This window comes from Symphalangus syndactylus, chromosome 12, assembly GCF_028878055.3.
Source record: "Symphalangus syndactylus isolate Jambi chromosome 12, NHGRI_mSymSyn1-v2.1_pri, whole genome shotgun sequence".
Taxonomy (NCBI): domain Eukaryota; kingdom Metazoa; phylum Chordata; class Mammalia; order Primates; family Hylobatidae; genus Symphalangus; species Symphalangus syndactylus.
Window position 1 is genome coordinate 45,824,697 of NC_072441.2, and position 25,470 is coordinate 45,850,166.

The 25,470-nt window shown below is 38.5% G+C and overlaps 1 protein-coding gene across 3 annotated transcripts in view; it reads left to right on the forward strand.

Annotated features, from left to right (window-relative positions):
- The window catches only part of BTBD8 (BTB domain containing 8), a 118,022-nt gene that overhangs the window by 61,203 nt on the left and 31,349 nt on the right, over nt 1-25,470 (forward strand). For all 3 annotated transcript variants that reach the window (XM_063625379.1, XM_063625380.1, XM_063625381.1), the window contains exons 6-9: nt 4,373-4,453; nt 6,136-6,232; nt 12,173-12,261; nt 12,677-12,779. In XM_063625379.1, coding sequence (XP_063481449.1) covers nt 4,373-4,453; nt 6,136-6,232; nt 12,173-12,261; nt 12,677-12,779 — 370 coding nt within the window. The remainder of the gene's footprint in view (nt 1-4,372; nt 4,454-6,135; nt 6,233-12,172; nt 12,262-12,676; nt 12,780-25,470) is intronic.

A 25,470-nucleotide genomic window follows, 5' to 3' on the forward strand; every position in this document is an offset into this window, starting at 1 on the left:
CTGCAACCTCCACCTCCCAGGTTCAAGCAATTCTCCTGCCTCAGCCTCCTGAGTAGCTGGGATTACAGGCATGTGCCACCATGCCTGGCTAATTTTGTATTTTCAGTAGAGACGGGGTTTCTCCATGTTGATCAGGCTGGTCTCGACCTCCTGACCTCAGGTGATCCACCCACCTCAGCCTTCCAAAGTGCTGGGATTACAAGCGTGAGCCACTGTGCCCGGCCTTATTTTATTTATTTTTTTGAGACAGTCTTGCTCTGTAGCCTGGGCTGGAGTGCAGTTGCGTGAACTTGGCTCACTGCAATCTCCACTTCCCAGGTTCAAGCAGTTCCCCTGCCTCAGCCTCCTGAGTAGCTGGGATTACAGGCGTGCGCCACCTCACCCAGATAATTTTTTATTTTTAGTAGAAACAGGTTTTCACCATGTTAGCCAGGCTGGTAACACAGAGATTTTAGTAGTCTATGTTCATGTTTAGTCTCTGATCTTAGATATTTGTCCTACAATCGGTTTTTCTTTTTTCTGAATACATGTAATGTTTTCATCTCCTGTAAGCTTTTATTCTGATTACATTTTGATGGGAATAGTGCTTTAAATCTTTCCATTTAAACTATGGGCTATTGGAACAATTTGTTGCTTTTCTAGGTCAGTTGATCATGTCTTTATAAACACTTTTAGTAAAAAATACAATACAAATGACTTAAAATACAATGAGAATGCAGCTTAGTAAAACATCTCTCAAGACAGCAGGAAAACTATTTCTTACCCTTTTTATAGTATCATATATATTGATATATAGGTTCAAATGTCTAGATTTTGCTGTCTATTTTAATAGGACTTATTTTTATTTAGTCATTATCTTTTGCTTAACATATCAAGTATTTTTTAAGAAACTATTATTTCAACATAAATAGCCAATTCTTATTAATGTTGAGAAGAATCGTTCTTGAAATTCTGAGGAAAAGTATATAGAGTATTACACATTCAAGTAATTATGCTAGTGTTTTAGCAAACTACAGATAATATGCTTAATTATTCTGAGATTAAATCTTGTCATATCTGTAGTACATAAATGAGAACATTTAGATATTTGACTTTATTTCCTAAGTATTAAAGATGCAGAATTTTGAATCAGAAGAAACTAGTACTTAGCCATGGTAGGTAGGGGTCAGTAAATATTTATTTAATTAATGGAAAAGTATTTCTGTATTTTCAATTTAGTCTCCCTCTGAAGGTTTGAGAAGATGCTGTAAGTGCCCTAATAAGCCGTTCGTTAAACATTTACCAAACATTTATTGAACATATATTAAGGCCATAGAATCAAAGCAAACACCTTTCTGATTCCTGCTTTCTGGGACTCCCCTTATTTTCTTCTTTTTTTTTTTTTTCTTTTTATGAACCTGCCATTGAGAACATAGCCATTTGTTTTCTTCTTGCCTTCCTCGTTTTGTTTCTTTAGCAGATATTAGGTACTATGCTTAACAAACTGTAGGGATCTTGCCAGCACTGTCCAGATCATGATTCTACCGCAGAGGTCCAGTATTATGTGGGGAAAGGAAATTCTTCTGGTCCTGGGGGTGTTGAATCATTGCTGACATTCTGCTGTTATCAGAGATACAAGGATAAATGGCACGGCCCTGCCCTTGCAGAACACAGTTCAGAAGGAAAGACGGATGTGTAAACAAAAATACTGCAAGTCAGTTTGATAAATATGATAATGGAAGTGTGTGTAGTATACTGCTTCAGAGCCCAGGCTTTGGATTCAGTCTGCCTGGATTTAAATTCCAGTGCATTTTGATCTTGGGCAATTTACTTAATTTCAGTTTCTTCATGTATAAAATGAGACTGGTAGTAGTATCTGCTGTAGAGTTGGTATGGTGATTAAATGAGCCAATAGCATTCAGAATACATATTAGCTCAGGGACTGGCTCATAAGTGCTCAATAGATGATAATTGTTGTTTTTAACATTCAGTAATTTTTTTTCACCTTGGGTACTTTAGGAAACAATCAGGGATAAAAAGCCACATGTCTTGTGTCTGAAAGATAAGTGGAGAGGGGAAAGCATTTTAAGCACAGTGAACGGTATGTGCTAAGACATGAATGTATAATGAAGTGTAAGTAGCTCGGGTATAGAAAATGAGTAAGTTCAGTTATCTTGGAACAGCTGCTAAAGAGGGAGAACTGGAGGTCAGATGATAAAGGAATTTGGACTTTCTTTTATGGGCTTTGGAGAATAACTGAAGAGTTTTATTAGAGTTTAAAATAGAATAATTGAAGAGTTTAAGCAGGATACTATATCGCATATTCACTTTAGCAAAGTCACTCTAATAGCAATGTGGGAAATGGGATGCAAGTGGAAGATTCCAGGCAGGAAACCTGTATGAGAGGATACGGTCATAGTACAGATGGGAGAAAATAAGAGGCTGAACCAGGGCATTGAAAGAGGAAATAGAGAGCAGAGGCTGAACTCAAGAAATTCTGGAAGGTACAAATGATTGACAGGACATAGGGAGAGGACTAAGATGAACCTCAGGTTCTGACTTAGGCATGTAGATGAATAATGTCTGTTGAAGTCTTTAAGGGGGCCCAATAAATAGCATACTTCCTTCCTGTTCAGAATAAGACAAAATAATCAGTAAGTGAAGTAAGGAAACATTTCCTTTATTACAGATAAAAACTGTTAAAAGCAGTACAGGTTGAGTATCCCTTACCTGAAATGCTTGGGATCAGAGTGTTTCAGATTTTTTCAGATCTTGGAATCTTTGCATATGTAATAATGAGAAATCTTGGGACTTGGGGATGGGGACGATGCCTAAGTCTAAACACAAAATTTATTTATGTTTCGTATACACTGTCAAATTCAAAATAAAATATAGAGACAAATCTCTAAATTAAATGTTTTATTTGAGAATCATAGAATTACAATTCAGAGCCTACACACAGACTGCTGTGATCTTCCGTATGTCTGAAGAGCAATGAGAGGTTGGGGGTTTTACTGGAGAAACATGTATTGTTTGGAAAGGAAGCTCCTTGGCACTAGAGAAGCTTTTGGGAGCTGGCAAACTCTGATTTGAGTGAAGGCGGTAGGTAAGACTAGTCAAGGCAGGTTGTTTCAGCAGCTACTAGGTAAAACGGTTCTTAGGGTTACAGCAGGCTGTTTCTGCAGCTGGCGATGTGGAAAATTCAATTCTTGAAGCAGATGCTATATGCCCCAAGTGCTTTTGCCCCCCACAACTTGACTCTGATTTAGTTGGGTATGAAAAGAATGATCCAATTTGTATAATCAACTTACACAACACCTTATAGCCTGAAGGTAATTTTATACAATATTTTAAATAATTTTGTGGATGAAACAAATTTTGTGTATATTGAACCGTCAGAAAGCAAAGGTGTCAACTATCTCTCATAAAATGCTAAAATTTTGTAGCATTTTAGATTTCCGATTTTCAGATTAGCAATGCTCAACCTGTAGAATGTGCTCTAGTGCAAGAGCCAAAGTTGGCTTGCTTACTGTATCTGTCTAAAACAGCCCACCTGAGAGAAAGTTTGAATCTGCATGGCAGATATACTTCTGCATCACCTCTTCCCACTGGTTCAGCAGAGAAGAAATGAGAACATATATCAGATTACCTCTTATCTGGAGTTCCTCCCAACTGATAACCAGTAGTTGTCCACTAACCACATAATTCACTCCCTTTAGTATAGAGGAATAGAGGCTGGGGTAAGATGCAAGACGCTATGTAGCAGTGCTCTCAACAAGATGGGAATAACAGAAAGAGGACTAAGTTTGGTGTGGGGAGTAAGAAGAAGGTCATGAATTTAGTTTGAGATATGGCACTCAATTGGACATGAAGGTTATCATTCCGAACTACCTCTTAAGTCATGCCTTTTCTTTTTCATCTGTATGACGAGTACGTTGGCCAATCTTAAAGCCACTGACAGGTGTTACAAATTAAGAAATCTGTGCAGCATAACAAGAATCTTCCTAGTGAATAGATTTGTGCATTTGAGGCTTTAAGCAAGACCAGAGGGCATTTGCTGAAAATGCTGAGAAGAGGATTTCTTAATGAGCCAGAGGTTGGACAGTGACTAGAAGTGTTTTCTAACTTTAAAAGTCTACGGTAGAAGACGCTCAATAAATAATGATTTGATAACATACTAATAACCTTGTATAATTTATATAAAAATCCGTTGTTGTAGTTCTGTTTAAATTAATGGTATACCTGCATGGATGTTATTTGAAGAGTATATTCTTCAGGTAAAAGGAAGATTAGAACATCATCTTGGCTCGAAGTTTATGGGAAAATAGAATGAATCATTGATATCAGTTAAACCTTAATTATTTCTGGATTTGAGTTTTCTTTTGTTTTTCAGTATAAGCCATGTAGAACTGAATGTTATGATGCATTTTATATATGGAGGAACTCTGGACATTCCAGACAAAACTAATGTTGGGTATGTATTCCTTTTTAATAATTTAAAATATAAAAGAATTAGGTTCTGCTTTGTTGAGCTGTGTTGCAAAGTGTTAATGAAGTAGAAACTTTGCTTTTTATAGTCTATTATACTATATCTTCAGTACGTTTTGAGAACATCTAAAAACAATAAGCAAATCACCTTATTTAGAAGAAAAGGTGACTTATCAACTCACAGTAATAAGATTGAGAACAGTCTTTATTAGACTTAAATTCAGAAGAAGCTATAAATTATGGTTTATAGATCAATAAATTTAAACTTGTATCAAACTTTGAAAGTTACTACTTTTTAAATTTTAGGATATCTTTTCTAAACAGCAAAAGAAAAGAAAAAACATATTTAAGAATATAGGGGCTGGGCGCGGTGGCTCTCGCCTGTAATCCCAGCACTTTGGGAGGCTGAGGCGGGCAGATCACAAGGTCAAGAGATCAAGACCATCCTGGCTAACACGGTGAAACCTCGTCTCTACTAAAAATACAAAAAAAAAAAAAAAAAAATTAGCTGGGCATGGTGGTGTGCATCTGTAGTCCCAGCTACTCGGGAGGTTGAGGCAGGAGAATCGCTTGAACCCGGGAAGTGGAGGTTGCAGTGAGCCAAGATCATGCCACTGCACTCCAGCCTCGTGATAGAGCGAGACTCTGTCTCACCGAAAAAAAAAAAAAAAAAAGGAATATAGGGCATTTGCCAGGCGTGATGGCTCACACCTGTAATCCCAGCACTTAGGGAGGCAGAGGTGGGAGGATAGCTTGAGCCCAGTAGATCGAGATCTGCCTGGGACTATAGCGAGACCCTGTTCTTGGGGAAAAAAAAACAAAAACAAAAAGAATATAGGGCATCCTAAAGACCAACAACTGTGATTTTTAAATGCGCTACAGTGAAATACCATCTAAGCCTCTGAAATCCTACTTGGGAGTGAAATTTCACCTTGCTCTTTTAATTTTTTGGATGTCTTCCATTTTCTTGCTATTCTAACATCAGACAAATGAAAGCTACTTTTTTAATTTTAAAAATTATTTGGTTCCTTTAATTTTAAACTGAATAAATATGTTTTTCAGGAGAACATACCATGAGTCCCAGGATTTACTACTAAGGTTTTGTCCCCTGGCAACCTATACAAAATTTTATCATTCTTTCAAAGCTTGTAGGCTTCTTAAGTACCTAAAGTATGTGTAGGTGTTCAGAAATACTTGCCAAATGAAAGAAGCAAAAGAAACTGTGGTCATTGGATGCTGTCTCCAATCTTAGGGTTATTTGTAGACATTTTCAATATGATAAGACATTAGTGAATTGCCTCCCCGCCCCCACCAAGAAACTTTTATTATACAAATTTGTTGCAGAGAGTTTTCTAACTTTTACAGCCTGTAAAGCAGTTTCTTGGATTTTGTTCTGTATGTCACTTAGTATATGAAGGGAATTTGAGACATCTCCAAATTTATTTCTTGTTCTCTACTAATCAAATCATGTGTCAGTGCTTTCAACTTTTGGCCTATGCCCTGTTTATAATCCATAAAGGGTATATGTTATGTAAAGCAGAAAATTAGAATTAAAATATTTCAGATTATTCTTTTTTAAAAACAGACTATATATTATCAATAAATTAGTATGTGTTGTGACTTGATTTTTAAATTGGAGAATTAACAGTGCATCTATTTTTATTTTAGTCAGATACTCAATATGGCTGATATGTATGGACTAGAAGGATTAAAAGAAGTAGCAATCTATATTTTAAGAAGAGATTACTGTAATTTCTTTCAGAAGGTAATTATTGAGCCTCAGAAATCTTTTATCCAGTGCATTGTCATCCATTCTTACCTACTAGATTTTTAACTCTGATAGTAATAGTGCTTTTTAAATGTTTAAAATATTAAGTAAATTTAACTAATAAGAACTCCAGTTGAGAAATAATACATATGATCTGCTTGCAAAAATCAGAAACTAATTCAAATAATTTTAAGTAAAACAAAATTGATGGGAGGGCAGGTATTGAGTAGGAGTATCCTGTATAATTCAAAGGTGCTCAGAGTTTGGAACTAGGAGAAAGGAAGTTAAGAACTAAGGTTACTTTCCCCATTTATCAAAGTGCTACACAGTGCTTTATTTGTTCTTATTCCTGAAAGTATACTCCTTCTTTCTACCACTTCTCTTTATATCAGGGACTTGGGGTGGAATGTAGTTCTCTTAATGCCAGTCTCTTCAGGTGACCTATGGATACTAACTAATTTTAATTTTAGTTACTGCAAAGGTAAGTTAAATGTCTAAAGAAAGATCTCATACTATGCATTTCAAAGCCATTCATACATTATTCTTAGATTACCCATTGTTTTAATACATTCTGCGATTGTAGGTTATTTTTATTTTCTTATTTATGCTTTTCTATGTTTTTAAAATTTTCTACAAAGAACATGTATTACTTTTATAATCAATAAAAACAAATCTAACTTTTTACATCGTATTTCTCTCTTACTGGTGTTTGAAGCAATAATATGCATTGTATGAAATCTAATTAGGTGGCTTTAATAATGCTTAAATTTAGATTTTTGTTTCGGGTAGGTCTTTTTCTACCTCCCTACAAGTTGTAGCCGCGGAAGCAGCCCATGTGCTAAACAAAAGCGATAAACAACTGGGTCTAGTACCATGAACACTACCAACCCCACAAGGTTTACTGAGAAATAGTTAACCCCTCAGCTTCCTTTAATGAACCATTCACTTCAGCCTTTGTAAATAAGGGCCTTGGAAGAAGGAGGGCAGCTGGTGGTGTCCTCAGCTTTGTAGAAAGTGAGGAATTCTGGTGAAAGGTTCTTCCTTCTTCATATGTCTCCCTCATATTTCCAGCCAAGTGAAACTTAGGGGGATCCAAGTAAATCACAAAGATTAAAGCTAGAGAATATCTGCAATGAGGAGATGATGTCTTCTCATCCCTTAGATGAACGTTAACTATATCTGTAAAACCATCCCACCCTGGAGCTTCTATCAAAGACGAAGAGAAAGTGGTAAGAAATTTCTTAGGAGAGCTTGGAATATGTCTGAGAAGCCAGTGAGAATGTACTTGAGCGAGGAGATTTCTAAAGAGAGAAGGCTTGCTGGAGAAGCCAAAACTAGCCTTGGTGTAAGGGATCACAGTTATTGTCACACAGAGAAAAAAAGTATGTGGAGTCCACTCTGCACCCCGGTTACACATGGTCCACAGCGAAGGAGGAGGACCTTAATGGTTTCATGAAAGTTAGAGGAGACTGATACATGGCTAGATGACACCGTGTCCCACTTGGGGAGGTATTGTGCATCATGAGCCACTTGAAGAGTTCTTACCTACAGAGAGGCCAGGTTGCAGCTCGATCTGCCACTAAAAGAGCCATTATATCAATAAAGGCCTCCAGTATCTGAAATAGAACAAAGCTAAGGACATCTCCCTACTACCATCTTGGTCTCTGCTTAATTATGTAAGGTGACCAGAGCCATCTATAGTCTTCTTCCATATGAATTTGACCCAGAAAATGGAGGAGCAGGAGATCAGACCATGCTCTACTCCCTGTTTCACATCTCAACCATAAATCTAGTCAGCAGTGGGGAGGGAAAGATTTAAATCAGATACGATGAAGAGATAGGTGTTAAAATAGTACTGTGCTGAATTTCAATAACAATAGTATCCAGAAAGTGTTAGAATCTGCCTATAGTTTCATTAAGGGATGGGAAAAAGGGGAGATTTGACATAGCGTGGTTGAAAGCATTAGTTGGGAAAATGAAAAGTCTCATGTTAGTATCTTCTCTGAGCTGAGATTCTTCAGTAAGCCAGTTAAAGCTTATTTAAGAGCCTTAAAAGTTGTAAAAATAATCTTTTATGAGTAGTCTTTGGACCATTGCCTCTATTTTTTTTTAATATGTGGATGAGTATATGTGGGTTATATGCAGCTTCTTGTATTTTACTTTCAATAATTCACTTTATTTTAGAAACACAAAAGATATGTTTGTTTATATTATTAATAAAACAACAGAAAATGAAGTTTATTTTTAATTATCAGTATGGTATTTTGTTGAAACCTTTTTTTGCTTTTATTTATTTATTTATTGAGACAGAGTTTTGCTCTTGTTGCCTAGGCTGGAGTGCAGTGGTATGATCTCGGCTCACTGCAACCTCTGCCTCCCAGTTCAAGCGATTTTCTTGCCTCAGCCTCCCGAGTAGCTGGGATTACAGGAGCATGCCACCACGCCCAGCTAATTTTTTGTATTTTTAGTAGAGACAGGGTTTCACCATGTTGGTCAGGGTGGTCCTGAACTCCTGACCTCAGGTGACCCACCCACCTCGCCCTCCCAAAGTGCTGGGATTACAGGCGTGAGCCACTGCGCCAAGCCACTTATTTTAATATTGTCTATTTTGCTGTGGTAATTTGAGAGAACAATTTCTGGTTTTGTTGACCTAATCCTTAAAATTTTTGCTTTATATTTCTTAATGTATATTTTTATAAATATACTTTTGAATATATATAATTTTGAACTTTTAGTTCTTTTTTTTTTTTTTTTTTGAGATGGAGTCTCCCTCTGTCACCCAGGCTGGAGTGCAAGTGGTGCGATCTCAGCTCACTGTAACCTCCGCCTCCCAGGTTCAAGCGATTCTCCTGCCTCAACCTGCCCAGTAGCTGGGACTGCAGACGCGTGCCACCATGCCTGGCTAATTTTTGTATTTTTAGTAGAGATGGGGTTTTACCATGTTGGTCAGGCTGGTCTCGAACTCCTGACCTCAGGTGATGCACCTGCCTTGGCCTCCCAAAGTGCTGAGATTACAGGAGTAAGCCACTGTGCCCAGCCTTAGTTCTTAATTATGCAATTTTTTGGCTGTGACTTAAATATCGTAAACTTATAATAATGTTACACAGTAATACAAATATGGGTATAATGTGATGGGCAACCGGCCGCAGAACTCCTAGCAAGCTAGCTTCAATAATTTCATTAGCTTCACAATCTTGCCTTTTACACAATTAAACATTTTGGACTTCATTTATAGGATTTTGGTAGGCTTTACATTTTTTTTTTGTCACCAATTAAAAATATTCTTTAGGCCAGGTGTGGAGGCTCATGTCTGTAATCCCAGCACTTTGGGAGGCCGAGGTAGGAGGATTGCTTGAGCCCAAGAGTTTATAACTAGCATGGGCAACCGAGGGAGATCCTGTCTCTACAAAAAATTTTTAAAAAATTAGCCAGGCATGGTGGGATGTGCCTGTGGTCCCAGCTACTCAGGAGGCTGAGGTGGGAGGATCACTTGAGCCCAGGAGTTTGAGGCTGCAGTGAGCCATGGTCACACCACTGCATTCCAGCCTGGGTGACAGAGCCAAAAAAAAAAACCAAACGTATATACACACACACACATACACACACGTATACACACACGTATATATTTTATATAACTTAAAGTATCTCCAGTTATCTCAAAGGGATCTTAATTGTTTAAACTGTTAATATGCAAAGCAAAATATTTACATTCAATTTCTTTTTTGTTGTTTTTTTAAGATGAGTCTCACTCATTCAATTACCCAGGCTGGAGTCAAGTGGCGGGATCTCAGCTCACTGCAACCTCCACCTGCCTCCCAGGTTCAAGTGATTTTCCTGCGTCAGCCTCCTGAGTAGCTGGGATTACAGGCATGCACCACCACGCCTGGCTAATTTCTGTATTTTTAGTAGAAATGGGGTTTTGCCATGTTGGCCATGCTGGCCTGGAACTCCTGACCTCATGTAATCCACCTTGCCTCGACATCCCAAAGTGCTGGGATTACAGATATGAGCCACTGCACCTGGCCTACATTCAATTTTTTTAATACTAATATAACACTTTTAGGAGAGGGGTATTAGAAAATCAAATTAATAGCAATTCATAAATAAAGAGTTGGAAATCACTGACCTTACCAGAAGGACTATGCTGGAGACATTTCCAAAGAAGGTTTTGCTCTTCTCTGAGAGAGGAGATCTTCAGAAATACACATTTAGAGACTAGATATACAGATTGGCTTTTTGATGGTTTTTATTTAAAGTGTATAAAGAGAAATTAAACTCTTCAACCTAATTGAGAAATAAATGTGCTTAGAAACGTCCAAAACATGAAAATACATGGCATGGGCAATACATAGCAAAGATATGTAACAACAAGAGAAGTGAGTTGTTTTCACTACTTGTATCTACCTTATATTTGTTTTCATTTATTATTTCTGTATTATGTGCTTTTAAAAAATACCTTATGTAGGCCGGGTGTGGTGGCTCACGCCTGTAATCCCAGCACTTTGGGAGGCCAAGGCGGGTGGATCACGAGACCAGGAGTTCAAGACCAGCCTGACCAACATGGTGAAACCCCATCTCTACTAAAAATACAAAAAGTTAGCCAGGCATGGTGGCGGGTGCCTGTAATCCCAGCTACTTAGGAGGCTGAGGCACAAGAGTCACTTGAACCCAGGAGGCGGAGATTGCAGTAAGCCAGTATTGCACCACTGCGCTCCAGCCTGGGCGACATAGTGAGACTCCATCTCAAAAAAAAAAAAATACATCATGTAATTATGATCTAATTAAATTCTTCTTATCTGAGATCAATATAGGGCCTCTCATTACACAATTACTTTATATTTATATGTTAGGAAGCAGATTAGACCATGTTGTATTGCAATGTGATGTGCTAGAAATTATTATACTACTTTTGCTTTAAAAAAGATATTTAACCTAAAATAAATTAGAATTAAAATTGTGTGTATTCTGACAGCTAAAAGAGTTCAAATGATATGCCATAAAATTAAAAGTTGTTAGTGACACTTGGTTTTAAAAGAATAACAGACTTTAAAAAAAAAAAAACTTAGAGCATTTTTAGGTTCACAGCAAAATTGAGAGGAAGGTACAGAGATATCCTACATATCCACTTTCTTCTACACAAGCATAGCTTCCCCCATTATCAGCATCCCCCACTGGAGTGGTACATTTGTTAGAACCAATGAGCATACAATTACACATTATCATTCAAAATTCATGGTTTATAATAGAGTTCACTGTTGGTGTTGTACATTTTATGGGTTTATACATGTGTATAATGACATGTGTCTACCATTATAGTATCATACGGAGTGTTTTCAGTGCCATAAAATCCTCTATGCTCTGACTGCTCATCCTTCCCTCCCCATTAACCCCCAGCAACCACTGACCTTTTTACTGTCTCTGTAGTTTTGTTTTTTCCAGGGTGTGATATAGTTGCAATCATATAGTATATAGCCTTTTCAGATTGGCTTCTTCCACTTAGTGATATGCATTTAAGATTCCCCCATGTCTTTTCATGGCTTGATAGCACATTTCTTTTTAGAGCTGAATATTTCATTGCACGGATGTACTACTGTTTATTTATCCATTCATCTAGTAAAGGACAACATGGTTGCTTCCAAGTTTGGGCAGTTATGAAGAAAGCTGCTAAAAACGTTCATGTTTAGGTTTTTGTGTAGAAAGGTGTTTTTAAGGAAAAAAATTAAGACTCTGACTAGCGCATGTTTGTAGCCTCGGTACAAGCAGAAGTTAATTTCAGATAAAGAGTTAAATATAGAAAATAAATTTTGAATTTATCAAATTTTGAGTTGTAGGTGTTCTGCAGTTTAGGTATATAAATTGGATTATCTTTATGAACCAAATATTTTTAGCCTTTGTAAATTGAAAAAGAATAAATATGGTGTTTTCCATCAATTTTAGCCTGTTCCCAGAACATTGACGTCTATACTAGAATGCCTGATTATCGCTCATTCAGTTGGAGTGGAAAGTCTTTTTGCTGACTGCATGAAGTAAGTTATGTTAAGTAGTGCTGATACTATTAATTTAGGGATTTTGTTTTTCTGTTCTTCTAATTTTGTGGGGAACTTTAGAGCTGGCCTATTTTCTTGGACACAATGTAAGTAAGTAGCTTAGTGCTGAACTAGTTTCACCACTAAGCACAGTATTAATTTAGATATTACTCAAGATACTTGGGATCATTTTATCTTAGCTGAACCATGGTTAATTATGTTAAAATCTGTGCACATGGATTTAAAATACATGTTTACAGGAAAGAGAATATAAAGTCCATTTTAGGGTTCATAAAATTAATAGTATTAGTCAGGTCATATATATGTACAGTTACGTAATTGAAAACCAAAATATTGACTATTATAATGAAAAACATTTTAATTTCTTTAATTTGGTATTCTGTGATTTTAACAGGTGGATTGTAAAGCATTTTGCAAGGTTTTGGTCTGAGAGAAGCTTTGCAAATATACCTCCTGAGATTCAGAAAAGTTGTCTTAATATGTTGATTCAGTCCTTAGTAAGTATAACCTGAATACTCTTTTGTGTGTTTGCCATTAAAAAGTTTATTCAATTTTGTATAGTACTTTCAGTGATTGAAATATAAATGTAAAATATTGTAAAAGCAAGAGGTGTGAACCAATTCAGATAACCTAATCCTAAGATTCAGTTTATTTGAAACCACTCTGCATACCCAGCTCATCAGTCAGGGTTGAAACAGAGAAGCAGAACCACTAGGATGTGTATATTGATTCATGAACAAAGCAGACATGATGCCACAGAGAAAGGCTTATGCGTTGGCTCAGCAATATTGACCCACTCACCCAGGTGGATCTGGGTACAACACTGAACTTCTCAATGGTACCATTCTTCAAGGGAATCAGCCATCTACCTGGTGGCAGGTTGATTACATCGGATCACTTCCATCCTGTAAAAGGCAGTGCTTTGTTCTCACTGAAAAAAACATTTGCTCTGAATAGTGATTTGCCTCCCTTGCTCATAATGTTTCTGCCAAAACCACCATCCATGAACTTACAGAATGCCTTATCCATTATCATGATATTCCACACAGCATCACTTCTGAATAAGGTACTCACTTACCAGCTAATAAAGTATAGAAATTGGGCCTTGCTCATGGAATTCACTGGTCTTAGAAAGATCCCAATCATCCTGAAGCAGCTGGTTTGATAGTATTGAGGAAAGGCCTTTGAAGACTCAGTTACAGTGCCAGCTAGGTGGCAGTGCCCTGTGGGGCTGGGGGCAGTATCCTCTAGGATGCAATACATGCTGTAAATCAGATTTTGATTTATGCTGCTATTTCTCCTCTAGCCAGGATTCACAGGCCTAAAAACCAAAGTTTGGAAATAGGTGTGGCACCTATTACTCCTAGTGATTCAGTAGCAAAATTTTTGCTTCCTTTCCTCACAACTTTAGGCTCTGCTGATTTATAAGTGTTAATCCCCAAAAGAAGAATGTTTCCATATGGGGACACAAATAATGATTCTCTTGAACTGGAAGTTGAGACTGCCTTCCTGTAGCCACTGTAAACCCACAGGCAAAGAAGGGGAATTATTGATAGATTGAGTCTATCAAGAGGAAATTGAGTTGCAGCTATACAATGTGGATAATGTAGAGTCCATCTGGAATGCAGTACTCTCAGGTTCTATGAGTAAAATCAATAGAAAGCTGTAAGAACCCAATTTGGGCAGTGCTGATGATTTTTCAGGAATAAAGTTTGGGCTACTCTTCCAAATAAGAAACTATGAACAGTGAAGTCCTTGCTGAGGGCAAAGGGAATATGCAGTGTTTAGTAGAAAAAGGTATGTAAAAATAACAGTTACAGCTACATGAGGAGTTACAGAAGTGAACACTGCAGTAGTTCTGATATAAACGTTCATATTCCTTCTTAATTTGTTTGTATATATATTAATCAAATATTTTTGTTTTCCTCCTACTGTCTCATTCCCCATCATCTAAGATAAGATAATAATAGTTAACTTGTATCTACATATTTAAGGTACAGATATCAAAGAAAACTGAATCAGATTGAAGAATTAACATCTCCTAAAAACAAAAAAAGGAACTCATATCCCCTCTTTTAGAAGAAAAGGGTTAGCATGTTTGCTGTGTGGAGGGATAGTTGTATCATGTTAGATGGAAGCATGACTGTTACTTTCTCCATTTGGGAACTAAGTTTTTTTTTATTATTATACTTTAAGTTTAGGGTACATGTGCACAATGTGCAGGTGTGTTACATATGTATACATGTGCCATGTTGGTGTGCTGCACCCATTAACTCGTCATTTAGCATTAGGTATATCTCCAAATGCTATCCGTCCCCCCTCCCCCCACCCCACAGCAGTCCCCGGAGTGTGATGTTCCCCTTCCTGTGTTCATGTGTTCTCATTGTTCAATTCCCACCTATGAGTGAGAACATGCGGTGTTTGGTTTTTTGTCCTTGAGATAGTTTACTGAGAATGATGTTTTCCAGTTTCATCCATGTCCCTACAAAGGACGTGAACTCATCATTTTTTATGGCTGCATAGTATTCCATGGTGTGTATGTGCCACATTTTCTTAATCCAGTCTATCGTTGTTGGACATTTGGATTGGTTCCAAGTCTTTGCTATTGTGAATAGTGCCACAATAAACATACGTGTGCATGTGTCTTTATAGCAGCATGATTTATAATCCTCTGGGTATATACCCAGTAATGAGATGGCTGGGTCAAATGGTATTTCTAGTTCTAGATCCCTGAAGAATCGCCACACTGACTTCCACAATGGTTGAACTAGTTTACGGTCCCGCCAACTGTGTAAAAGTGTTCCTATTTCTTCACATCCTCTCCAGCACCTGTTGTTTTCTGACTTTTTCATGATGGTCATTCTAACTGGTGTGAGATGGTATCTCATTGTGGTTTTGATTTGCATTTCTCTGATGGCCAGTGATGATGAGCATTTTTTCATGTGTTTTTTGGTTGCATAAATGTCTTCTTTTGAGAAGTGTCTGTTCATATCCTTTGCCCACTTTTTGATGGGGTTGTTCGTTTTTTTCTTGTAAATTTGTTTGAGTTCATTGTAGATTCTGGATATTAGCCCTTTGTCAGATGAGTAGGTTGCAAAAATTTTCTCCCATTTTGTAGGTTGCCGGTTCACCCTGATGGTAGTTTCTTTTGCTGTGCAGAAGCTCTTTAGTTTAATTAGATCCCATTTGTCAATTTTGGCTTTTGTTGCCATTGCTTTTGGTGCTTTAGACATGAAGTCCTTGCCCATGCCTATGTCCTGAATGGTAATGCCTACGTTTTCTTCTAGGGTTTTTATGGTTTTAGGTCTAACATGTAAGTCTTTAATCCATCTTGAATTAATTTTTGTATAAGGTGTAAGGAAGGGATCCAGTTTCAGCTTTCTACATATGGCTAGCCAGTTTTCCCAGCACCATTTATTAAATAGGGAATCCTTTCCCCATTTCTTGTTTTTGTCAGGTTTGTCAAAGATCAGATGGTTGTAGATATGCAGCATTATTTCTGAGGGCTCTGTTCTGTTCCATTGATCTATGTCTCTGTTTTGGTACCAGTACCATGCTGTTTTGGTTACTGTAGCCTTGTAGTATAGTTTGAAGTCAGGTAGCGTGATGCCTCCAGCTTTGTTCTTTGGGGTTAGGATTGACTTGGCGATGCGGGCTCTTTTTTGGTTCCATATGAACTTCAGGGTAGTTTTTTCCAATTCTGTGAAGAAAGTCATTGGTAGCTTGATGGGGATGGCATTGAATCTATAAATTACCTTGGGCAGTATGGCCATTTTCACGATATTGATTCTTCCAACCCATGAGCATGGAATGTTCTTCCATTTGTTTGTATCCTCTTTTATTTCATTGAGCAGTGGTTTGTAGTTCTCCTTGAAGAGGTCCTTCACATCCCTCATAAGTTGGATTCCTAGGTATTTTATTCTCTTTGAAGCAATTGTGAATGGGAGTTCACTCATGATTTGGCTCTCTGTTTGTCTGTTATTGGTGTATAAGAATGCTTGTGATTTTTGCACATTGATTTTGTATCCTGAGACTTTGCTGAAGTTGCTTATCAGCTTGAGGAGATTTGGGGCTGAGACAATGGGGTTTTCTAGATATACAATCATGTCATCTGCAAACAGGGACAATTTGACTTCCTCTTTTCCTAATTGAATACCCTTTATTTCCTTCTCCTGCCTAATTGTCCTGGCCAGCACTTCCAATACTATGTTGAATAGAAGTGGTGAGAGAGGGCATCCCTGTTTTGTGCCAGTTTTCAAAGGGAATGCTTCCGGTTTTTGTCCATTCAGTATGATATTGGCTGTGGATTTGTCATAGGTAGCTCTTATTATTTTGAGATACGTCCCATCAATACCTAATTTATTGAGAGTTTTTAGCATGAAGGGTTGTTGAATTTTGTCAAAGGCCTTTTCTGCATCTATTGAGATAATCATGTGGTTTTTGTCTTTGGTTCTGTTTATATGCTGGATTACGTTTATTGATTTGCGTATGTTGAACCAGCCTTGCATCCCAGGGATGGAGCCCATTTGATCATGGTGGATAAGCTTTTTGATGTGCTGCTGGATTCGGTTTGCCAGTATTTTATTGAGGATTTTTGCATCAATGTTCATCAAGGATATTGGTCTAAAATTCTCTTTTTTGGTTGTGTCTCTGCCCAGCTTTGGTATCAGGATGATGCTGGGCTCATAAAATGAGTTAGGGAGGATTCCCTCTTTTTCTGTTGATTGGAATAGTTTCAGAAGGAATGGTACCAGCTCTTCCTTGTCCCTCTGGTAGAGTTGGGCTATGAATCCATCTGCTCCTGGACTTTTTTTGGTTGGTAAGCTATTGATTATTGCCACAATTTCGGAGCCTGTTATTGGTCTATTCAGAGATTCAACTTCTTCCTGGTTTAGTCTTGGGAGGGTGTATTTGTCGAGGAATTTATCCATTTCTTCTAGATTTTCTAGTTTATTTGCATAGAGGTGTTTGTAGTGTTCTCTGATGGTAGTTTGTATTTCTGTGGAATTGGTGGTGATATCCCCTTTATCATTTTTTATTGTGTCTATTTGATTCTTTTCTGTTTTCTTCTTTATTAGTCTTGCTAGCGGTCTATCAGTTTTGTTGATCTTTTCAAAAAACCAGTTCCTGGATTCATTAATTTTTTGAAGGGTTTTTTGTGTCTCTATTTCCTTCAGTTCAGCTCTGATTTTAGTTATTTCTTGCCTTCTGCTAGCTTTTGAATGTGTTTGCTCTTGCTTTTCTAGTTCTTTTAATTGTGATGTTAGGGTGTCAATTTTGGATCTTTCCTGCTTTCTCTTGTGGGCATTTAGTGCTATAAATTTCCCTCTACACACTGCTTTGAATGTGTCCCAGAGATTCTGGTATGTTGTGTCTTTGTTCTCGTTGGTTTCAAAGAACATCTTTATTTCTGCCTTCATTTGGTTATGTACCCAGTAGTCATTCAGGAGCAGGTTGTTCAGTTTCCATGTAGTTGAGCGGTTTTGAGTGAGTTTCTTAATCCTGAGTTCTAGTTTGATTGCACTGTGGTCTGAGAGACAGTCTGTTATAATTTCTGTTCTTTTACATTTGCTGAGGAGAGCTTTACTTCCAACTATGTGGTCAATTTTGGAATAGGTGTGGTGTGGTGCTGACAAGAATGTATATTCTGTTGATTTGGGGTGGAGAGTTCTGTAGATGTCTATTAGGTCCGCTTGGTGCAGAGCTGAGTTCAATTCCTGGATATCCTTGTTAACTTTCTGTCTCGTTGATCTGTCTAATGTTGACAGTGGGGTATTAAAGTCTCCCATTATTATTGTGTGGGAGTCTAAGTCTCTTTGTAGGTCACTCAGGACTTGCTTTATGAATCTGTGTGCTCCTGTATGGGGTGCATATATATTTGGGATAGTTAGCTCTTCTTGTTGAATTGATCCCTTTACCATTATGTAATGGCCTTCTTTGTCTCTTTTGATCTTTGTTGGTGTAAAGTCTGTTTTATCAGAGACTAGGATTGCAACCCCTGCCTTTTTTTGTTTTCCATTTGCTTGGTAGATCTTCCTCCATCCCTTTATTTTGAGACTATGTTTGTCTCTGCACGTGAGATGGGTTTCCAGAATACAGCACACTGATGGGTCTTGACTCCTTATCCAATTTGCCAGTCTGTGTCTTTTAATTGGAGCATTTAGCCCGTTTACATTTAAAGTTAATATTGTTATGTGAGAGTTTGGTCTTGTCATTATGATGTTAGCTGGTTATTTTGCTCATTAGTTGATGTTTCCTAGCCTTGATGGTCTTTACATTTTGGCATGTTTTTGCAGTGGCTGGTACCAGTTGTTCCTTTCCATGTTTAATGCTTCCTTCAGGAGCTCTTTTAGGGCAGGCCTGGTGGTGACAAAATCTCTCAGCAGTTGCTTGTCTGTAAAGGATTTTATTTCTCCTTCACTTATGAAGCTTAGTTTGGCTGGATATGAAATTCTGGGTTGAAAATTCTTTTCTTTAAGAATGTTGAATATTGGCCCCCACTCTCTTCTGGCTTGTAGAGTTTCTGCCGAGAGATCCACTGTTAGTCTGATGGGCTTCCCTTTGTAGTTAACCCAACCTTTCTCTCTGGCTGCCCTTAAAATTTTTTCCTTCATTTCAACTTTGGTGAATCTGACAATTATGTGTCTTGGAGTTGCTCTTCTCAAGGAGTATCTTTGCGGCGTTCTCTGTATTTCCTGAATCTGAATGTTGGCCTGCCTTGCTAGATTGGGGAAGTTCTCCTGGATAATATCCTGCAGAGTGTTTTCCAACTTGGTTCCATTTTCCCCATCACTTTCAGGTACACTAGTCAGATGTAGATTTGGTCTTTTCACATAGTCCCATATTTCTTGGAGGCTTTGTTCATTTCTTTTTATTCTTTTTTCTCTAAACTTCCCTTCTCACTTCATTTCATTCATTTCGTCTGCCATCACTGATACCCTTTCTTCCAGTTGATTGCATCGGTTCCTGAGGCTTCTGCATTCTTCACATAGTTCTCGAGCCTTGGCTTTCAGCTCCATCAGCTCCTTTAAGGACTTCTCTGTATTGGTTATTCTAGGTATCCATTCGTCTAATTTTTTTTCAAAGTTTTTAACTTCTTTGCCATTGGTTTAAATTTCTTCCTGTAGCTCAGAGTAGTTTGATCATCTGAAGCCTTCTTCTCTCAACTCGTCAAAGTCATTCTCCATCCAGCTTTGTTCTGTTGCTGGTGAGGAGCTGCGTTCCTTTGGAGGAGGAGAGGCGCTCTACTTTTTAGAGTTTCCAGTTTTTCTGCTCTGTTTTTTCCCCATCTTTGTGGTTTTATCTACTTTTGGTCTTTGGTGATGGTGACGTACAGTGGGTTTTTGGTGTGGCTGTCCTTTGCATTTGTTAGTTTTCCTTCTAACAGACAGGACCCTGAGCTGCAAGTCTGTTGGAGTTTGCTAGAGGTCCACTCCAGACGCTGTTTGCCTGGGTATCAGCAGCGGTGGCTGCAGAACAGCAGTGGCTGTATAACAGCAGGTATTGGTGAACTGCAAATGCTGCTGCCTGATTGTTCCTCTGGAAGTTTTGTCTCAGAGGAACACCCGGCCGTGTGAGGTGTCAGTCTGCCCCTACTGGGGGGGTGCCTCCCAGTTAGGCTGCTCACAGGAGTTTTGTCTCAGAGGAGTACCCGGCCATGTGAGGTGTCAGTCTGCCCCTGCTTGGGGGTGCCTCCCAGTTAGGCTGCTCGGGGGTCAGGGACCCACTTGAGGAGGCAGTCCGCCCGTTCTCAGATCTCCAGCTGCATGCTGGGAGAATTCTTCAAAGCTGTCAGACAGGGACATTTAAGTCTGCAGAGGTTACTGCTGTCTTTTTGTTTGTCTGTGCCCTGCCCCCAGAGGTGGAGCTACAGAGGCAGGAAGGCCTCCTTGAGGTGTGGTGGGCTCCACCCAGTTCCAGCTTCCCTGCTGCTTTGTTTACCTAATCAAGTATGGGCAATGGCAGGCGCCCCTCCCCCAGCCTCGCTGCCGCCTTGCAGTTTGATCTCAGACTGCTGTGCTAGCAATCAGCGAGACTCCATGGGCGTAGGACCCTCCGAGCCAGGTATGGGATATAATCTCCTGGTGAGCCATTTTTTAAGCCCATTGGAAAAGTGCAGTATTAGGGTGGGAGTGACCCGATTTTCCAGGTGCCATCTGTCACCCCTTTTTTTGACTAGGAAAGGGAACTCCCTTACCCCTTGCACTTCCCGAGTGAGGCAATGCCTCGCCCGGCTTCGGCTCGTGCATGGTGCGCCGCACCCACTGTCCTGCAGCCACTCTCTGGCACTCCCTAGTGAGATGAACCCGGTACCTCAGATGGAAATGCAGAAATCACCTGTCTTCTGCGACTCTCACACTGGGAGCTGTAGACCGGAGCTGTTCCTATTCGGCCATCTTGGCTCCACCCCCTAAGTATGGTTTTAAGAGATGTATATAGTTGCCAGGTTGACAAGATGTTGACTCTGTAACATGTTAATTTGACTAGGGTCAACTACATTTCACAGAATTTCCTTCTTGTATGTTTCTAGTTAGAGTGGCCAAAAGAGACAATTTTGTGTGAAATTTGGAGGACAGGAGTGAAACAGCAGCTGTTTTTGGCTTTTACACTAGGAAGATTGGAACACTACTGCAATGTTCATTTACACTAGGAAAGTTATTTACTGGCTCACGGCAGCCAGATCTGTAAGTGTTCTTCCTTGCTCTGTATCCTCCTTCAGCTTCTCTTATTCCAGGGCAGGTATATGTCTAGCTCCATAATGAAAGGCACCAGCATCTCCTGCTAGATACCCATAGCGTCCAGATTGGAGGCAGTAAGACTGACATGAGCCCATCTTTGTCAATTCCAGCTGATTCTCTTGGTGTCACTTTGTTCTCACTCTCCCCAACATTACATCCATCTTTTCTCTGCTCATCTGCCTGCCCTGTGGAATTCAAACTACACCATCAGATACAAAGGCTGTTTAAGCAGCTCCTACAGTTGTGTGAGGTCAACTCCCTGTAACAAATGTCTTTATACAATAAGTCTGCACTGATGTCATTGATGGGTCCTTGGAATCTTAGAATCTTGGAATCTAATTTGACGTTAAGCAAAACAATGTATAGCAAAACTAATTTTACTGTAGACTAATGGATATGAACAAGAATTAAGTTCCTATGGCATATTTCTGGTCACAAAAAGATCATCAGCTTTCTAGTAGAGACCCAAGACACTTCTTATATTGAATATTGAAATAAATGTGAGCTATACATACATTTCAGAAATATTAATAAAAACAAGGTAAGTACCCAGTTTTTGGTGAATCTGTGAGTGGCAGTAGTAGCAATGGTGAGTTAAATCAAGGAATAAATGTTTGCAAAGCAAAAATTGTAAAGAGCACCTCCTACCACATGCAGTTCCAAAGCAATCGCAAATATGGCAGGCTCACGGAGTGTTTTTATACTGCATCGCTTATTGTCATATGTTTGTATGGTCACCATATACTTTATGAATTTTTACTTTACAATAATTTCTTTATTCATTCATTTTCCAACATGCTTTTTCTGGTTTCATTTGTGGGTGGCTGGAGCCGTCCTTGCAGCTAAGGACCCAAGGTTGGAACCAACCCTGGACAGGATACCATTCCAGTGCAGGGTGCAGTCACAGCACAGAACACTCACTTATACTGGGACATTGTAGAGATGCCAGTTCACTAAATGTGCACATCTTTGGAATGTGGGAGGAAACTGGAATGTCCAGAGAAAACCCATGCAGACATGGGGAAAACATGCAAACTCCACACAGACAATGGCCTGGCCAGGAATCCTTTTTTCCCTCATCAACATTATAATAAAACAACGGTAATCAAAATGACATTATTCATGGACCTCCTTTGGATATATAAATACCTCCTAGTAGTCCCATGAACCCTGAAGGATAACATCAGACTGGGTTACATAGAAGATATGTCAAAATCTAACAGAGAAAGTAAGTGTAGGATATCAGCTGGTGAGATACCACTACAAAAAGTAAATGTAAGGCCGGGCACGGTGGCTCGCGCCTGTAATCCCAGCACTTTGGGAGGATGAGGTGGGTGGATCACCTGAGGTCTGGAGTTCGAGACCACCTTGGCCAACATGGTGAAACCCCGAATCTACTAAAAATACAAAAAATTAGCTGGGCCTGGTGGTGCATGCCTGTAATCCCAGCTACTCGGGAGGCTGAGGCAGGAGAATCGCTTGAACCCAGGAGGCAGAGGTCGCAGTAAGCTGGGATCGTGCCATTGCACTCCAGCCTAGGCAACAAGAATAAAACTGTCTCAAAAAAAAAAAAAAAAGTAAATGTAAATCTGTGTTTTAGCTAATGAAGGACTGTGTTGTATTGTTGCTTACTGTTTTACATTAGTTTGTTGGTCAGTGAATAGTTAACAAATTATTGGCCCAGCTATAGTTCTGTTCGATAAAAGAGTCAGGTTCATTTACTAATGTAGTAGTAGTACCAGTATTTTTTTTTTAATTATTTTTTTTCAATAGCTTTTGGGATACATTGCAGTTTTTGGTTACATGGATGAGTTCTTTAGTGGTGAAGTCTTGAGATTTTGTTGTACCCATCACCTGAACAATGTACACTGTACCCAATATATAGTCTTCTATCCTTCACACATTTTCCAGCCTTCTCCCCTCCCTAAATCCCCAAAGTCCATTTTTTCATTGTGTATGTTTTTGCATTCTCGTGGCTTAGCTCCCACTTATAAGTGAATGGAATATATTCAGTATTTGGTTTTCCATTCCTGAATTATTTAGAATAATGGCCTCCAGCTCCATCCAAGTTGCAGCAAAAGACATTATTTCATTCCTTTTTATGGCTCAGTAGTATTGCATGGTGTATATGTACCACATTTTCTTTATCCACTCAGTACCAATATTTAGTGGATTTTTTTAGACTTATAGAGCTCCACAAAATACTTTTTTTGTGAAATTTAGCATAAGACAGGTACCGTTGTCCCTACTTCACATATGAGAAAAGAGAATCAAAGAGTTAAGTGCCTTGTTCAAGTTCCCAAGACAGTAAAAGACAAAACCTAGTCTTAAAACCAATTGCTACTATTCTAAATATAATATGATAAGTGCTCCATGTAAGCAAAGATTTTTTTTTTTAATGCGTGGGACTTGACTTCAAGAAACTCACAAATTGGTGGAAAAATAGGCATTTAAATAACTAAGTAAAATACAGGTTAGACTATGATGAGTACAAGCATTAAGTTACATGTCAAATCTTTACCATTGTAGCCTCAGCCTTAGAACAGTGCCTAGCACATGTTAGCACTCAGTATATATTGTCAAATAGGTAAGTAAGTGAATTGTATAACTTAGAATTCAGGTGTATACATAGGATCACACAGGTTAAATCTGACTGGAATAATAAGAGAATTAATTTGAAATGAACCTGGTTAGAGGACAATTTTAAAATAAGTAGGTTAGGGCATTCCTGAAAGACTAAAAATGTGACCAGGGATCTGGAGACTAGGCAGTGTCAGTATTCTGCTGTAACTGGGATGAGAGAAGATGAGTCTGGGGACGGGCTAAAGATAGATTGGGAGGGATTTTAGCTGAGTATCTTGTTAACGAGTTTGATTTTTTTTTTTTTAACAAGCGGTAGGTATGTGATTTTAATTGAAGAATAAGCCCATCAAACTATGCCTCTCCCAATGCTATACTCTTTTATTTTGATTTTATAGCTCTAATTAGGTCCTTGTAAGCTTTGTGGTGAATACTTGACATTTTCTTTCAAGACAGATAAAAAGATAAACATCAGAACAGCCAAACATCCAGTCTGATCAATAGCCTCTGGCATCATGGTGATTATTCTCAAAATTTGTCTTTCTTTGTGGATAATCAGGTTTTAAGAAACACTAATTTAACATATTTGTCATATTTTATTGTATAAGTAAAATATGTTTAGCTTTATTGATGGAAAACAGAGTATTTTAATTTACTCAAAATTCGAAGTATGTTACCCAGAAAGAGCAAGCAGTCTTTTTTTAGCAATAACCCCAGATTGGCCTTTTAGAAAATCTTATAATATGTACATGCAATATTAATAGTGTTATTTTTAAAAATAGTTCCAAATTGTTACATTTTTACACATTTGATACTAACTTTAAAAATGAATTGCATTTTAAAAAATTTCTTGTGTGTTTGCATATCTCACAAAGCATTACTTATGACCATTTCTTCTTAATGTGACTTTTACCTGTGGGAAGTAATTTATTTTATATATGAATTCTATCTGGCAATTCTAGTTCATTAGTATTACTTTCTATATATTATTCATCCTTATTGTATTTTGGAAAGAATACTTAACATGGTATCTATGCTCTTAACAAATTTTTAAGTGTACAATACAGTATTGTCAATTATAGGCACACAGTTGAACAGCAGATCTCTCATCTTTCGTAACTGAAACTTAATGCCCAATGATAGCAACTCCCCATTTTCTCCTTCCCCAGCTCCTGGCAACCACCATTCCATTCTCTGATTCTATGAGTTTGACTTGTAATGGAATCATACAGTATTTGCCTTTTCTGTGACTGACCTATTTCACTTAGGATAATGTCCTCAGCATTCATCCATGTGGTCACATATTACAGAATTTCCTTCTTTTTAAAGAATGAATAATGTTCTGCTCTATGTACACCACATTTTCTTTATCCACTTGTCTATTGGTGGACATTTAGGTTGCTTCCACATGTTGGCTATTGTAAATAGTGCTGCAGTGAACATGGTAGTGCTAATATTTCTTTGGGATCCTGATTTCAATTCTTTTGAATGAATGCTGATGTGCTTTGGATGTTTGTCCTCTCCAAGTCTCATGTTGAAATGTAATCTCCAATGTTGGAGGTGGGGCCTGGTGGGAGGGATTTGGGTCATGGGAGCGGATCCCTTATGAATGGTTTGGTGCCATCCCCATGGTGATGAGTGAGTTCTCTAGTAGTTCACATGAGATCTGGTTGTTTAAAAAGGAGCCTGGAATCTCCCCACTCTGTCTCTTGCTCCCTCTCTCACCATGTAATGTGCCTGCTCCCCCGTTACCTTCCACCATGATTGTAAGCTTCCTGAGGCCCTCACAAGAAGCTGAACAGATGTGGGTGCCATGCTTGTACAGCCTGCAGGACCATGAGCTAATAAACCTCTTTTCCTTATAAATTAC